This window comes from Pholcus phalangioides, unplaced genomic scaffold (assembly GCF_987345545.1).
Source record: "Pholcus phalangioides strain wild (caught in Gottingen) unplaced genomic scaffold, Ppha-v1.0 ptg000014l_1, whole genome shotgun sequence".
NCBI lineage: Eukaryota > Metazoa > Arthropoda > Arachnida > Araneae > Pholcidae > Pholcus > Pholcus phalangioides.
The window spans coordinates 24011929-24028445 of record NW_028301607.1 but is presented as its reverse complement, the minus strand read 5'-3'; the positions used below and the strand labels follow the sequence as shown (position 1 = coordinate 24028445).

Below are 16517 nucleotides of genomic sequence, written 5' to 3'. Positions count from 1 at the left end.
GGAGGGAGAATATTCACAGGGTTACTTTAGGACATTTCTTTTATTCCTTTTTTTTGGTACCAGTGGCTTAAGTTCTATGCTAACATGCGGTGAAAATAAAAATTATCTATGACCCTACGTTCCACTGGAAATTTGTTTGTGTCTTGACGTGTACTATCACACCTCTCATTTTGACCGGAGAGTTCTGGGACATCCTGGGATCGATATGATTTTATGAATGTGGACGAAACGAAAGTTAAAATCTTTCTGTACCGCAGCTCAATAACCCAAAATCTTCTTTCCTATTATCCATATGTATACGAGTCACAGTGTGTTTTAGAACTATATTGTGCGAAACTTTCCATTACCGTTACTCACACTGCCATTTCCTCCCCCCCCCCCATCAATATTATTCCTACAGGTGTGATCGATGCTGCCCTAGTAATGCACCAGTTGACATGTAACGGTGTACTTGAAGGAATCCGTATCTGTAGGAAGGGATTCCCCAACAGGATGGTGTACCCTGACTTCAAGCAACGGTAAGGAAAATGATTTTTTCTATATATTGGTTTGATTCTTATATTTGAAAATATAAAAATATAATCGCCAGTACTTTATTGTTAATTGAATTTTCTCATAATTCGCGTAGTTACACAATTTTGGCTGCCAGTGCTGTACCAAAAGGATTCGTTGATGCCAAGAAAGTAACAGAAGCTGTACTTGGTGCTATTCAGTTGGATGCCAATGACTATCGTACTGGAAACACCAAAGTGAGTACTGCTGGTTTAACATCCATACGTTCTTTTTCTATCTCTCGCTCTCACATGGTGTCCTTTTGTTTCCTTCTTTGTTTATTGTGTTTGAATTTTTCCAGCAAGACCGTGCGTTGTTCCCAAGTCTTCCTGCATTCGATGATTCCTGTTCCTTGTTCCTACCCAACTCATTATAAGAACCTTCCTTGTACCTTCTTCCTCTACTTTCGTAAACTAAACGTTCCTGGACTAAAACACGTAAAAAAATAAAACATTGATGGATGAAAAAAACACACGCAAGAGTAAGTTGAATTCGTTCAATTATGTGATTTGCTGCTGCATTTTAAAATAATAAGCAGGATTATAAGCAAAAACTTGGCTTCTATAACTTACAAGCTTTGTAACTGCCCGACAGAATATCAATTGATTATTGATAACTGTTCGATGAAACATTGCATAAAAAGGTTTTAGTTTTTAAAAAATACCTAGTACGGCCCACACATGTATGGACATATACCCAGAAAAACCGATTTTCTGTACTTATGATGGGTATGATAATGTTTCCGCCCGCGCATAAGTTCGAAAACAGTTTGGTTGTTTCTTGTCTGCGACCTTTCTCACAAAGAGACGCTACTTCGACTTTTGGAATACAGTGGGGCCAATGCGACCGCGCAATGGATTCTGATTCAATTATCCAGGGCTATCGGCTGTAAAAACTATTTCCTGACCGAGAAATTATTAAAAAATATAGTTACGCGTGTGTGTGTCACACCTATCCAAAAAATGACAAAAATGGAAGTTGGATGATACAACACCAGCTATAGTAGTCTATAGCCAGTGTTGGATGATATGGGCATGGATTTTACCTGAATTCTTCGGATCTAAGGGAAGATGATAGAACGAGTTTTCTAGACTCACCGTCATCAATCGTTGGTGTCCCGAGAGGGAAGAGCTCAGGCAATTTTGCCCATTGCAAGTTCTATATCACGATATAACTAAAAAATTACAATTCAAAATCACTATTAAATGCGGAACCGGAATCCGCTAACAGGTTTCTTTTTAATGTCACTATCAGCAATTCAAACCCATCATACCTCATTGAGTTACCACGAAAAGATAAATGGGTAAAATCAGTTCGTAATTTACTATAAACCGTACTTTAAGGTCCCATTAGACTGAAATGACGATTGAAAAATTGGTGGTTTAATGTTACACACTTTGCTGAGTTCTTCATAGATTATCACGACTGATAAGATTATATAGGCTCCAATAAATATCCATAGACACTTAATAGACAGTCATTATTGCTTCAGAAATGCACGACCAGATCACCATAAATGTTCGTGGAATAAAGAAAGCAGAAATATGATTTTTATATGCTAAAACTCTTTTCTTGAAGCTTAAATCAAAGCAGTATCGCTGACTAACGCAACCATAAAATTATACGTATATAACTTTTGCTATGGCAATACTACGTTCGGTTTCCAATAGAAAAAAAAAACCACTAACATCTTAAAGCCTGTCACTAACATGATTTTTCAGGTGTGCACGATACAGCTATAATTTTATTTATGCTCGAACAAAACGGTTCAGTTTGCAGAGCTGAATTATATCTATGTCATTTTCTCAGTGTGTATTTGAAGATTGCACGTGAGTTGATGTAACGTTTTTGGTACTCGTGCAGGTTTTCTTCCGTGCCGGTATCTTGGGTCGTCTTGAAGAAATGCGTGACGATCGTTTGGGCAAAATTGTCACTTGGTTGCAGGCTTGGATCAGGTGGTATCTCGGCAAGAAAGAGTTCAAGAAATTGCAGGAACAGAGGTAAGATAATAGGACTTATGGATTATTATCATATATTCTAGTGTTTTTCCATCGACAACTCATTATTACGATTAATTTTTGCGTCTTTATAATTTTTTCAATGTTTACTGATTACAATGTGTTAAAATTGCGTTATATAAAAAAATTATTTGGATTTATATACGAAACTGAGATTTGTGCTTATATCTTTTCTCAGGATTGCCCTGTTGGTCATCCAGAGGAATCTGAGAAAGTTCTTGACACTCCGCAACTGGCTGTGGTACAAACTTTACCAAAAGGTAATAATATGCGTACAATGATATGCATATGATAGCAATGAACGGGCTTGTTTCGAACCAAATAAACGATTCTTTTGTAACGCAGGAATTAAATTTTATTTTTTCTCGTTGAAATCAGGTCAAGCCTCTTCTCAGCATGGCCAGAGTAGAGGACGAGTTGAAGGAGCTTGAAGACAAGCTGAAGAAGACCCAGGAAGCCCTCGAGAAGGAAGAGAAGCTGAGGAAAGACTTGGAAACGCAGAACGTCAAGCTTCTGCAGGAGAAGAATGACATCTTCCTGCAGCTCGATGCTGAGAGGTCAGGCAGCGGTGACCTCGAGGAACGATTGGCAAAGAGCATATCCATCAAGAACGACCTTGAGGGACAACTGCAGGTGAGCAATATAGCCATCTGACTGTTCGCGTAATAACCTATATGTAGATAGGGATAGATGTGACTGAGACGAGGCTACACCCGTGTCCAGCGTGGGCCAATACGTTGCAAGATAGGTCATGGGCGAGTAGTGTGTGGCCGCTCCACCACTGTCAATGATCGTCAAATGTTGGAGGCTTGTAGGTATTGGGAAGCTGGTCAAAGAGAACGACAGGGACCTACCCCCCCCCCTTCAAAGTCAAAGGAGCCACTTTCCTTTCCGATGTTCCAATCCGTCTCGCGGTCGAAGAACGCCAACAGTCACAACATAGAGAGTGTTTTGGAAGCAAATGCTCGCCAACATTGGAACATTGAGCCTAGCTGAGCTAGCGTGTAGCCAGCTCATGCCGCTGGTGCTTCGTTATAGCAAGGAAAGGCGCGCATTGGAAGCAAATATCTGCGAAGAACTATTAGACCAGGCTGGACATGAGTGTGGCCCTAACTTATGCAGTATCTAACGTGACTGCGAGATCGTAATCTAATTGCTGGCTAATTAAAACTTCGCCAAGAACTAATTAAGTGAAAACAAAACGATTTTCTTATTCTCCGGATGAAATCCACATATTATGTTACGATGTCACGGAATAACAGTAACAGTTTATTGTTCCGTCGTAAGCAGTTTGTTGTGACGTAAGTATTGCGATCCCGCTCATAAAAGAGCTTCATTTATGAGTTCTGTCATAAAGCAGACTCACAGCCGACTTCTGCTAGAATAACAAACATATAAATACGTAAACAACAGGTTTCTCTTTCCGTTTTATACAACACGCTTACAATGTTGAGAGCTGCTTCATATTATTTTACACAAATAATATACTTTTTACGTTCATGTCGTTATGATTATTGCAAATCATCGGATATTGGAAGAGGATTGAAAAAAGTATTCAAGTAGTCTTTATACCGCTTCGTATTGTTGGCAGGTTTTTTTTCTGCGAGGTTGATATAGAAATATATACAATATTATTAAATGGATTTGTAGATAGAATATAGATTTGAGTAGGAAAATCTTCGACATATCTTCTACTAAAATGTGACACTTCCATTTTTCTTAAATTTCATTTTTAGTTAATGAAATTTTCACGTTCGGATAAAATGACACTGAGGCCTACCTATACAATGCAATTTTTTCCTCGATGTAGCGAAATCCACTCCTGCGAATTACACGCAGGAAATTATGATAATTGTAGTAACATCTCGATAAGAACTCTGGATTGGATTGAACCATTCAATATAACTGAATATTACTTTATCACACACCAACTTCGGTCATATCGCTATACAGCAATTTTACTACCAAACGAGTTGGGTTGGAAATGAAGGCCGCCATCTATCGGTGTTCTCCTCAGGGTGGTTAGGAGAAAGAACTTGTTATTTCAGTCATTTTTTTTCCTCCAGGATCGTACCTGTGGACCTGACGGCGACCTTCATGGTGGTAGACGAGTATGTTTTACTATTGCACCACTCGGACGCTTATAACTGAATACTAGAACAGCACCCGTTTATTCACTTCAGACCGGCGTTATGAACTCTATAAGACTTTAACTGGTCATCACAAATCGAACTGAAAGACAAGCTGATGCTTCTTCTTAGCATGACTGAAGGCAAGTTGGAAAAGCTTGAAAAGAGGCTGAAGGAGACTCATCGGGCCCTCGAGAGGAAACAAACCTAGGAATGACAGTCTCTTAGTTTGCCTCAACTCGTTACAAAGTGAATTGAAAGATAAGATCTTGCCCTTTTTCTGCTCAGCATGGCCTGATTGAGGCCGAGTTAAAAGAGCTTCAAGAGAAGTTGAAGGAAACCAATCAAGCCGCTCGAGAAAGACGCGAACCTAGGTGGAGACAGATTCTTAGTTAGTCTGAGCTCGTTAAAATCGAATAGAAAAACCAGCTGTCCTTGCTCCTCAGCAATGACCGAGGAAGAGTTGAAGGAGCTTGAAAAGAAGCAGTAGGAAACCCAGGAATCCCTCGGGAAAGAAACAAACCTAGGGAAAGACATAAAGATATAGAACGTCGATCTCTCTGCAAGTGGAAAACATTTTCTTGCAGGTCGATGCAGAGGGAACTGGTAATAATGACCTCGATAGTAGAGTAGTATCACTAAGACAGAACTGAATTATTGGCGTCTATTCAATGTTCATTCGCCCTAACATAATCACGGTTATCCTTCACTCGTTACAAAGCGAATTGACAGAAAAAATATTGCCCTATCTTAGCTTTTCGCTGTGGTGGTAGAGTTGTCATAGTGACGAACTCACAGCATGAGGACCCGGGTTCGAACCTTACCGGTGCCACAGTACAGTAGTGGTCAGCAGAAGTTGGCTTTATGGGGTTCCAAACTTCGAGGCGTGAATGCGAGCGGAGAGTGCATCTCCCCGTTAAAAAGTCTTAAAAGTCGTTAAAAAGCCACAGAGAGCAACAGGTCTATAACGGTACAAATATTTAATTATTATACTTCATAGGCAACGGGATAAGTCCGGTGGCAGAGTCCTTGCGTTCATTCATTCATTGCCCTTACTAAGCATGAACAAACTGGAGACAAGTTGAAGGGGCTTGAAAAGAAACTGAAGCTCTCGAGAAACAAACCTCAAACCACATGAAAGGAAAGACTTGGAAATTTAGAATGTTAAGCTTCCGCAGGATAATATCTATTTCTAGACAAGGATAACAATAGCTAGTGGATAACAACAGTCTACACTCCTGCCTTTATCGAAGTGCCTGGAAAATTTTCAGAATGTTTTAAGTGTGCAGAAAGGTAGTTTTCATCAAGTAGGGGCTTCCCATAAAATATTGCTATATTTTTACTTTCGAGGATCTCACATTAGCACCTGCTAACTCCTTTGTTGAACGTAGGCCCTCGAGAACTTCGCTATTTTAACACCTCGCAACGAGACTATGAAGAAGTACGTGATGACACGCTGAAAGTGGAGGTGTCTGGTGCTCTGTGTGTCTCTCTCTCTCTCTACCCTCCATAGAGTCTCTTCAAATAGAATGCTGCCGACAGAATTAATGGGCACCCTCCCTTTCCGCCCCCCCCTTTTCAATTCAAACAACGTGTAGACAAAGATGGGACTTTCACAAGGTATATGTGTGCAATGTGAAATCCGAGCCCATTTTGCTCAAGAGAATGAGAAGTGTTTGACACGTGAATATATATTGTGGACTCCATCCAAGAGAAAAAGGGGGAAAAAAGTCAGGGGATCAGATCTAATAACTATTTTTAAATTTCAAAAGAGAGAGATCGGTGGACGTGAAACAGGGCGTAGAGTACGAAAATATGTCTGAGATGACATCCAGTGGGTAATTAGCCGAGTGTGTTTTGCACTGATTAGAAAAGAGTCAGACTAACACAAACCCGTCCTTGTGTTCTGTCGTTGATTTATGACTGAATATATTCAAAATAGAAAAAAAAATCAACTTTCTTCTATACTAATGCAAATGCCATGATGTACTCGTTGTAACTTTCGGAAGAACATGAAAGGGATATGTCGTGGATGAATCATGTGGTTATATTAAACCCAGGATGGTTCAACCTTTAAGAGAGTGCGGGCCATTGCATTGGTTTGGAAAGTTGTCGCGGGCCACTTGAGTTATACGTAAAAGTGTCGCGGATCACTTATATGCTCTGTGCCGCGAGTCACTTATGTCATATGAAAATATGCCGTGGGACACTTGAGCTATCCGGAACTTCGCCGTGGTAGCTTGAGTGATATGGAAAAGCACAGCAGATCACATAAATGATATAGAGAAGCATCGCCGCTTAGTCCTCGAAGAAATTTCAGGGGTCCATGAACTTTGATGATAAAAGTACCCCTTTTTTTCTCTTAGACTATGCATATGCTGAGCAAAACCGGGAGTTAAGATTTGTTAACCAATCAACGCAATTGGAATCCTTGGTCAGCGTGATAGTGGTTATGTTTTTTCTCTGAAGACAACAACTATAGAGTGTCGAAATTCATTGGTAATTTTTTATTTGCCAGTCCATTTGTCCTTTTCGTTGGTGATTTATGTGTATATGCTGATTTTCATTAGCTAAAGAGGTCCTTAGCTTTTATCTGAATGGCAAGGGGGGGGGGGAAGGATCCTTGGCCTTCGTGTTATCGAAAGAGAAGGTTCGGGGAACACAAAGTGTTAAGAATCCCTAGATAAGAGTCATACCGGATACCGAATAGAAAATTGTTAACGTCGGGCGCATATTTAAAACTCTAAAACAAGGCCCTTGCAAGCTAGAACAGACTCTAAAAATTTAAGAAGAAACAAGTTGCTGTGTAATAAGTCCACTTTTCAAATAATGATGCTCTATTCTGTGGGTCTTCTAGAATTTTCTTCAAACATATCGTGGAATAGTTAGCAAAATATCCAAGTCTGACTAGTTGATGGATAGAGGAGGATGAATTTCAAGCAAAGTGGTTGATAACAAGTTCTTCCCTTGGCCACCGTATTTTTTCTGTATCCAATCCCGTAAATACAAAATTTTCAACATCATCAATCTTCCCTCCAAAATACATATTTTTTTTGTCAATTTTTTCCTCCTTTTGATCATCGGCAGTATCAACCGAAAATGGCCAGTTTCCAGGATCTGCTCAGAAGCCTTTCAAACCATCAAACAAAAAAGAAAGATGTCGAGGTTTTCCCTTCGAATGTATATAAATATAGTATACGTACATAGTTGAAGGGAGGTGGAAGTAAACGTGTCAGTTTTCGCGTGACGAATTCAAAGCGTGTGTTTCGAACATAAGATACCGCTATGGAAAAGAAAAAGAAGGACATGAATCCATAAGGGCCTGTCTCTGTTCCAATGCCAAAACGGCGTTAGCGTAGGCGGTGGAGGTTGATCTTTTACTTGACATGTGAGAGGTTGGTTTTTGTATGTTTTTCTTTTACTTCCTATTCATAACGTCTGGATGACGTTTAATGACTCACGTAGTTTGTGTGGTGTTTGCCTGGATATAATCCGAACTTTATTTTCCAGTTTTGATTTGCGACCACGATCCCTCCTCATTAGCGAAGACGAAACCGTTCACATCCGTGATACGAACTCACTCTCTCTCTCTCTCTCTCTCTCGTTTCTTGTCTCATCTCTGAAGTGATCTAGCACACAGTGAATACATTACTTGTATCCTATCAGATTTTTTTTTTCCTGGTGATTTATTCAGACTTTCGTCATCGGACGCACTGAAATAATCTCTCACTTTCATACGGATAATCATCGTTCGTGGTGGTTGTGATCCTTGTGATGACTCAATAGCTTTACCCGATGGATTAATCTCTGACTTAATTTCACTGGAGATATCGAACTTATACTAATTTTCTGTGATAAAAAATTTTTTTTTTCATGAAAACAGTTAGAAAAATATATTGATACATTAGAAAAATGGCTGCCGTTAGTATGGTGAACGGCGATGCTTTCGTGATGGAGAACGATAAATTGAACGCTTCGGATATTGCTCTTCGTTTGCAGGAATTGCAAGAGAGACTGAACTCTGAAGAAGATGCACACAGCAACCTGAGTGCAGGCAAGAAGAAGTTGGAAGGAGAGATCTCCAATCTCAAGAAAGAAGTCGAAGATCTCAACTTGGTCATCCAAAAGGTAAGAAAGACATTCTCGGTTTTTGTTTATTGTTTCTAAATGCAATATCAGCCGAAATATTCGAATTTAAAAAAATCACTCAAAATTAAAAGAACAGCATGAAGGACAAACTCGAAAAAAAATCGAAACATTCTTTTGCAGTTGCAGTTTGTTAAAACTTTTCTAAATTCTGAGTTGTTTTCTTCATTTTTTAATCAACAATATCTCAGTGAATGGAAACATAGGGCTCAGAAGAGAGGGGCAACAACTTTCTAATTGGAAGTTAGAGAACCATGTGACAGTGAAAAGTTTCGTACCTCGATACATATACGGCTCTTACTAAAATTAATGACATAAAATGGGCATGTTATTAGGATACTTTTGCTAATTGAAGTACCAACGGTTCAAAAGATAAAGGTGGACCTATATATATGCAGGGTGTCCTGTGATCCTGTGAGCGCTAATGCGGACTTTATCTCATCAACCGTCAGTCGTAAAGGTATAGTTTCAATTTAAAAATTCTCAAAATTCGTTCAAAAATTATCCTGTACCAGTTTTGAGAGAGAAAAGGTAGTGTGTAACAAAATATAAAAAACTAAATTTTTAAACGGTCCCCCGTCCTATAACTCCCAATTAGCAAGTTGTTGCCCAGCTTCTGAGGACAACAACAAAAAAAATCCTAGTTTCTAAGTGCTAAGATATGTGAGATATTCGAATTCAAAATCTGAGAAAGGTTGAGAAAGGACAGCATAAATGAGGGAAAGGAGGGTTGTCCGTTCGCTTTTACTGTTCTTTCATAACTTTACTCCGATTTTTTAATTCAAATATCTTAGCGAATATTGAATCGAGTATCTTAGCTTATACTGAGAAACGAAATTTATCTGTTGGCCTCAGGAAGGACGGGGCAACAACTTTCTATATAATTGGAAGTTAGTGGGCAAGAATACCGTTTTAAAAATTTAGATTTTTTTTATTTTGTAACACACTGTATTTTCACTCTCAAAACTGGTACAGGGTAATTTTTGAACGCATTTTGAGCATTTTTTAAATTGGAATCATACCTCCCGATGGACGGTTGATGAGATAAAGGCCGCATTAGCGCTCACAAGACAACCTGTATAAAGATATGCCTTTACAACTTGTATATATTAAGTAGTTAATATAAAGTTATATATAAAATCTTTTTTCTATGAAAGATTTATCTTATGTCTGACAACGGAACAGATCTCCCTGTATATATATATTTGGGATTTATTTTAACTTCATTGATTCGCCAGTGGTACGGTCCGGTGCAAAGTAAATAATAAATTTATATTTAAAAAATTAAAAATTTCTAAAGATAATCCGCAGTTCTGCTTCTTTTGGAGAAGGGAATAATTTATAATTTTGAACCCATGAGATTGGTGAGGCCTAAAACAATTGGAATTAAGGAATCGGAAAACACGAAGGAATTTATTTATTCATTACATAAATTGCTGTGATCCTTCGTTAAAAAATTGAGAATTTAAGTTTATTCCAATATATATATTTTTTACTTTTAAATTTTTTCTCTGAACTATTGAGATTATGCCCGGAACCGGACTAAAATTTATGACTCCTGTGGCCGAGCCTAGATACCGGCAGGATTTTTCCATCATGTCCCAGCCGAAAGGTGGACCTCTTATATCTCGCAAGGGACAGAGTGGGGGTCCAACACCAAACAACCACGTGTTTGGTGTTGGACTAACATTTAAATACTGTCGATATCCACTTCACATTCAAATAAATTTTTTGTTTAACTTTAATTCATAAAAATCAAAGGTTCTGCATAAAGAAAAAAAATATATAGTAAAATTAATTAATAGTCAAGTTGTCTGAGCTCATGAAAACGGGGGGAAAAAGACGCATTTTATTCTGTGGAAAATTGAATGTAAAGAATACAATATTTTTTTTTCGGACGAAATAAATTAAAAACTATCGCAACATTTCAGGCTGAGCAAGACAAGGCTTCCAAGGACCATCAGATCAGGAACTTGAATGACGAAATCGCTCACCAAGATGAACTCATCAACAAGCTCAACAGGGAGAAGAAACAACTGCAAGAGATGGGACAGGTAGAGAAACACTTCGCAACAAAAACAATTATTTAAATGATTATCATGTCATTATTTATCGATATTTTATCGATTTATACTAATTCCTTTGATATTTTCGTCCTGATAGAAAACTGGCGAAGACCTCCAGGCCACCGAAGACAAGCTGAACCACATGATGAAAGTCAAGGCCAAGTTAGAACAGACCTTGGACGAGGTAAGGACCATTCCCTAACAAATATCCATCGAAATTTTGGATTAGTCTCTGTAACTCATATCTGTCTATTACTTCTCAACTAATTTGGAAAATTTCATTAATTCCAACGTTATTTGTGACGTCATGATGATTTTCAAGTTTCATGAATTTGTTAATTATGAATGTTTCTGAGAGTATAATCATTATTTACACTTACAGCTGGAAGATTCTCTGGAAAGAGAGAAGAAGTTGAGAGGCGATGTTGAGAAAAACAAGAGGAAAGTCGAGGGAGACCTGAAACTTGCCCAAGAAGCAGTCGCTGACTTGGAAAAGAACAAGAAGGAACTGGAACAGACTCTCCAGAGGTCAGCATTCCCCCCGTTATCTCCTTGATCCCGTTATTATCTTGATCGTGGAGACCCAGAAGGATAGGGAACCACATGTACAAAACCAATAATATTACAATTGATACTATCATAAGAATTAATTCTATATTTATCGGGGATTTACACATTTTTTGGTACAGCAAAGAGCAATTGCATTCAAGGATTAAAATCATCCTGATTTCCTGCATTCGTATGTCAAACTTGCCGTAAGAGTGTTCTTTTGATGATAGGTACAGACAGTGCTCGCACTACTACAAAAAAGGTTGAAGAGACCTCTGGTCTATAGGGAAGTCACTCCCAATCTTGCACATCAATGACTCCCTTGTGTAGGATATTCTGAGGGAAGGGGGGGGGGTGTTTAAAATCAAGTGAAGGCGGATCCATGACAGGTGGTTAAGGGACTACAGAGAGCTGCGAAAGTTTTTTCAGGTGTGAGAAAATGAAGGTTTTAGCAACATAGATGGGAAAAAGTGAAACTGTGATTGCTTTCAAATTAGCAGAAGAACCCTTGAACTAAGACCGTCTCAATTCATGAGCTCATTTGACCATGGCCCAGAGGCTACATGCCCATACAGGCCAATGGTCCTACATGATGAGAGCTGGTGGTATGATTTTCGAAAACAAGTATGTAAATATGCTAGTTGGTGCTTTTAGCTAAAATACAGGGACCCCAAGAACACTACTTTGTCCTGGGGGGAGGGAGGAGGGGGGGGGCAAACTATATACGGACGGTCTTGAGCAGAACCAGAACAGGAGGAAGCTCGCAGATCTCTAATCTCTATCCCTGAGGTCCGGAGACCGACCATATTAAAAAGCTTTTATTCACTATCAATTCACTGAAAAAATAAATCAATTCAATAAATAGAAAGGGTCTCGCTCCTGAATGGGAGAGGGGGGGGGGGTGGGACTACGAGAACAAAATATGGTACAGTCCAGAGGAGGCCACGGACGAAAAAATATTGAGAAGCAACGATCCAGGGTACTTTGATGATATTGCTATAACTACTATAAAAAATAATTTTAATCATGTCCATGACTAATATGTTCTGTTTTATCGAGACTTTTTGACTGACTTTTCGTTTTCCAAATTGACAGGAAAGAGAAAGAGATGGCAAGCTTGTCTGCTAAGCTGGAAGACGAACAGAGCCTCGTTGCCAAGCTCCAGAAACAGATCAAGGAACTGCAGGTAAGGTTATGGAATTTATTCTCAAGTACACGAGGTCTGCACAAAACTTTTTGATATGTAAAGATAGCCATAGCATGGAAAAAAAGGTGACCAAATGAGCAGTAGTTTTACCAAAGACAGTGATATTCTCACAAGATCGGTGTTTCCCAAAGTGGGCAATTTAATGGTGCAGGGAACAAACAGTAGAAGCAATTGATATATAATAGATAATCCAATGGATAGGCTTGAATTGGGAGGGGGGGAACCGATGAGAAAGAAACAATTTTTTTTAAGATGGCGTTGGAACAAAAAGTTTGTGAAACTCTGCACTCTAGATGAGGATGTAGTTCAGGGGTTCTAAACCTATGGGTCGTGACCCAAGTATGAATCGCGAGGTTTCTGATGTAGGTCTTTCAAATTCAATAACAGCCAGAGATTCTTGAGCTATGGATCACGACCCAAACCTCTGATTCGCTGGGGCTGCAAACCCACTAACAAACAGGTGCTCTTGAGCTACAGGTGACAACTCAAATTTGATTCGCAGCGGATTCATAGATGAGTCGTACAGATCCACTTACAGTCCTATTACAAATGCACTCATTGCGTCCCTGGTATCTCTAATTTTGAAGAACAAGCAGTCCCATGGGTCGCAAAGCTGATTGATTTTGGGTCGCGGCTGAAAAAGGTTAAGAACCCCTAATCTAGATATATCAGAAATGGCACAGTGCACAACTTAGTTCTTAGCAGCGAATGAAAACTAGATTCCAAAGTTTCATCCCAAAATGCATCAAGATCTCGCACACTCATCAATACTCATGTTGCGACTTCTCGTCAAACATAATGTGTCAGTGATACCCACGCATCTTATTCATCATGCTTGTTATCTTTAGATTCTTTTACTGATTCTAAAAATAAAACTAGAAATGAAAGTGCCAAGATTTGGCTATGTTCGTGACACGAGGATTGTAGTCATTAGAACAGCTAGACAGTTAAATGGAAAGTGAGGAAGCATTCCAGGAACTCTCGAATGCTTTTAAAGGTATAACAACAAAGAGATGTGTCGAAAACTAATGATGGTAGTCAGATTTTTCTCAAATATGTGTCATTTTCACTGTTCCAGCCAAAAAGTTCTTTGTATAGACGATATATATTTGATGAAGGCAAAGATAATTTCAGGTTGTTTCAAATTTAGTTTCTTTCCCAGAACATTAATCGATTGACATATTGGCATACATCAAATAGTATTGATTGTTCAACAATTTCCGATTTTATTTTTAACATGAACTGTTCTTCTGTCAAATGTCATCACCGTATTCTCTTGTATAGGCCTCGTGGCCAAACAATTATTAAATAAATAAATGAAACTCCCCCCCCCCCTCAACTGTTTGACTCTCAACTGAAATCCAAAACTATATTCATTAGTTATGATGAACTTTCATATTTCTTGATCTAATATTTTTTGCAACATCACACGATGAACAAAATAGACTATACTGGGAAGAAAATGCATGCATATGGATTTCAAGGAATTAGAGATCCGTTTCATTAAAATTAATTTTTTTTTCAAATAACTAAATATATAAACATTTATAACCTCATATCTTGAGAATACGGGGAAATGATTTGGCATCACCTGCCAAATTACCCTGAAAATGAGTCAGTAGCTGTGCCCAAAATATGCATTAGGGACCGGGAAAAAAAAAGCTTCTTCCACTTTCACTAATGATACTTCTTCTCCCACTAAAACGAGGTAAAATAAATTCATGTTTACGTTAGTAAAAAAAACTGAAAACTCGTGTATACATATCAATGAAATGTCCCATCATTTATGAATCAAACACAAGCAAGAACCCTTGATACCATCATAAGTTCTCTAGACCTTAAATTTGAATTATATACAACCAGAGGCAGAGTTCAAAGTGGGAAATGTGGTGGGTTCAAAGTATATTTCAAAGAGCTCACAAAGCTACCTGCGGCTCAGTTTGGAAGACCACTAGTATAATTTTTTTAAACCGAAATTATATTGTATCTTCTCATCATTTATACTTAATATTCTTCTTTTATGTCGGTGTTTCCCTTGTGAGCGATATTGACCCTTGTAGAACGGCAGAATAAACTATAATATAGGATTTTGAGGATTTTTCTCAAGAGGGCGTTGAGACGAGAAAAATCTTTCTGGGGATGGGAGGCTATATGGGGCAAATACGTTTTGAGAAGATTGTTCTATATGAAGAGAAGAAAAGTCTGAAACTGAGATCACTACTGGGAATCGAATCCCGGTCCTCTTGCAATCCGGACAACCGCGCTATTAAATTACACCGTGAAAGACACGAATTTGCTCTTCTTATAACACGTACGCATGAAGCATAATCTTAGTAGCCTCCCTCTAACTTCAGCAAATTACCCCCAAAATGACCCCCAATACATTAAAAATTTACTTTAACTTCTTTTCGAGTTCACCTCCGCATAATATTCAGAAAAAGTCTTTTTTACCTTGATATGTGCTGGGTTGAGAAAAACCCTCTCACTCTCTGTACTACTCTATATAATTTCAGACATTCACATTCATAATTATTTTGAGGCTTTTTTCCAAACTGTGGTCCGAGGAAGATTAAAATCATTCTTTACGTATTGCTTTTCCTATGACAATATTTTTGACTCTGGTCCCTACGGAAACTCAAAATTCCACGGGGGAGGGGGGGGGGGAAACAATAACTTTCACTATGATGATGTATATCTAAATTAACACATACAGTCCACTGCAAAAAAAATTATAATAATAGACCGTTTCGGTAGCACGCGTCAAAGCGCGAAGCTCTTATTTCATTCAGTTGATGGATAATGTCAGATTTCATAAAGTTGTTTTCATGGGAGGTAAATACTGGTCCCGAGTATCTATGTCGCCAATCGAATTCGTACTTGGTGGCTCGCAAATATAATATAAGTGACTTGCAAAAAGAACTGGTTGCTTTTAGACGCTCAAAAGGATTCAGTTTCCTATAAACAGCTGAAATTAATGAATTTTTTCGAGTGTCATACAGAGTTGTCGAGTGCATAAACCTTCAGTGAAGCATTCATTCATCATCAAACAGACGTGAAAATTGTGTTCATTGAAAAATTCTCTCAGAAAGAGATCGTCACTTTGTGAGATTGCGAATGGAGTAACTAATTTGCTTTGCAACCCACTAGATTCGCAACAAGTTGTCAAAAAACTAACTCATCGATTCTCATATCAAAACATGGTGGAGAGCAATGCATGGCATATCTATCCCCATCCCTTAAGGGCGAAGTAACTGCCTATTACAGTGGTTTTCAAACTTTTAACACCCACGACTCCCTCGGGCTTGTGATCGTTTATTCGCATCTTGTCAGATTGGTCTGGGAAAGAATCATTTCGAGGCACTGAACGGACAAAAATCAATACACCAATGCTTCGCGAAGCCTTTGACAGAGGTTGGCGACGCTTCTAGAAGCGCGGTGTACACATTGAGAACCACTGGCCTATTTGGATATGCACACTGGCATTTTTAGAACGACATTTATTTGCCTAATTTTTATCTGATGAGTGCTACGAATGAGTCATGAAGAGCGTTATATTCATTCATTCAACTTTCCTATGCTTAAGATGGCCATGAAAAGTGAAATTATATTTACTCCTGGATCGTAAACTATTCTGAGACTGGATAATAATCTCTATAACATATGTAAGCATTCATATGAGCGAAGAAAAAATTTCCAGGCATTTGATTTTTCTAGATATTTTTTGAAGATTCTTAGAAAAAATGTCACCTCGTCACTGACAGTGTGTGTGAATGTCTCTCATCCTCCCCTGAACTAAAAAAAAAATAAATCGTAATATTCATCAGCTGTCGACTCATGCAAAACAGCACGA

The 16517-nt window shown here is 38.5% G+C and overlaps 1 protein-coding gene across 14 annotated transcripts in view; it reads left to right on the top strand.

Annotated features, from left to right (window-relative positions):
• Positions 1-16517, top strand: part of LOC149078304 (myosin heavy chain, muscle-like) — a 70800-nt gene that overhangs the window by 38615 nt on the left and 15668 nt on the right. For all 14 annotated transcript variants that reach the window (XM_089241952.1, XM_089241947.1, XM_089241939.1 and 11 more), the window contains exons 17-26: positions 401-518; positions 629-749; positions 2416-2552; positions 2749-2830; positions 2949-3203; positions 8699-8827; positions 10777-10899; positions 11009-11095; positions 11294-11439; positions 12556-12646. In XM_089241952.1, the coding sequence (XP_089098078.1) occupies positions 401-518; positions 629-749; positions 2416-2552; positions 2749-2830; positions 2949-3203; positions 8699-8827; positions 10777-10899; positions 11009-11095; positions 11294-11439; positions 12556-12646 (1289 nt within the window). The remainder of the gene's footprint in view (positions 1-400; positions 519-628; positions 750-2415; positions 2553-2748; positions 2831-2948; positions 3204-8698; positions 8828-10776; positions 10900-11008; positions 11096-11293; positions 11440-12555; positions 12647-16517) is intronic.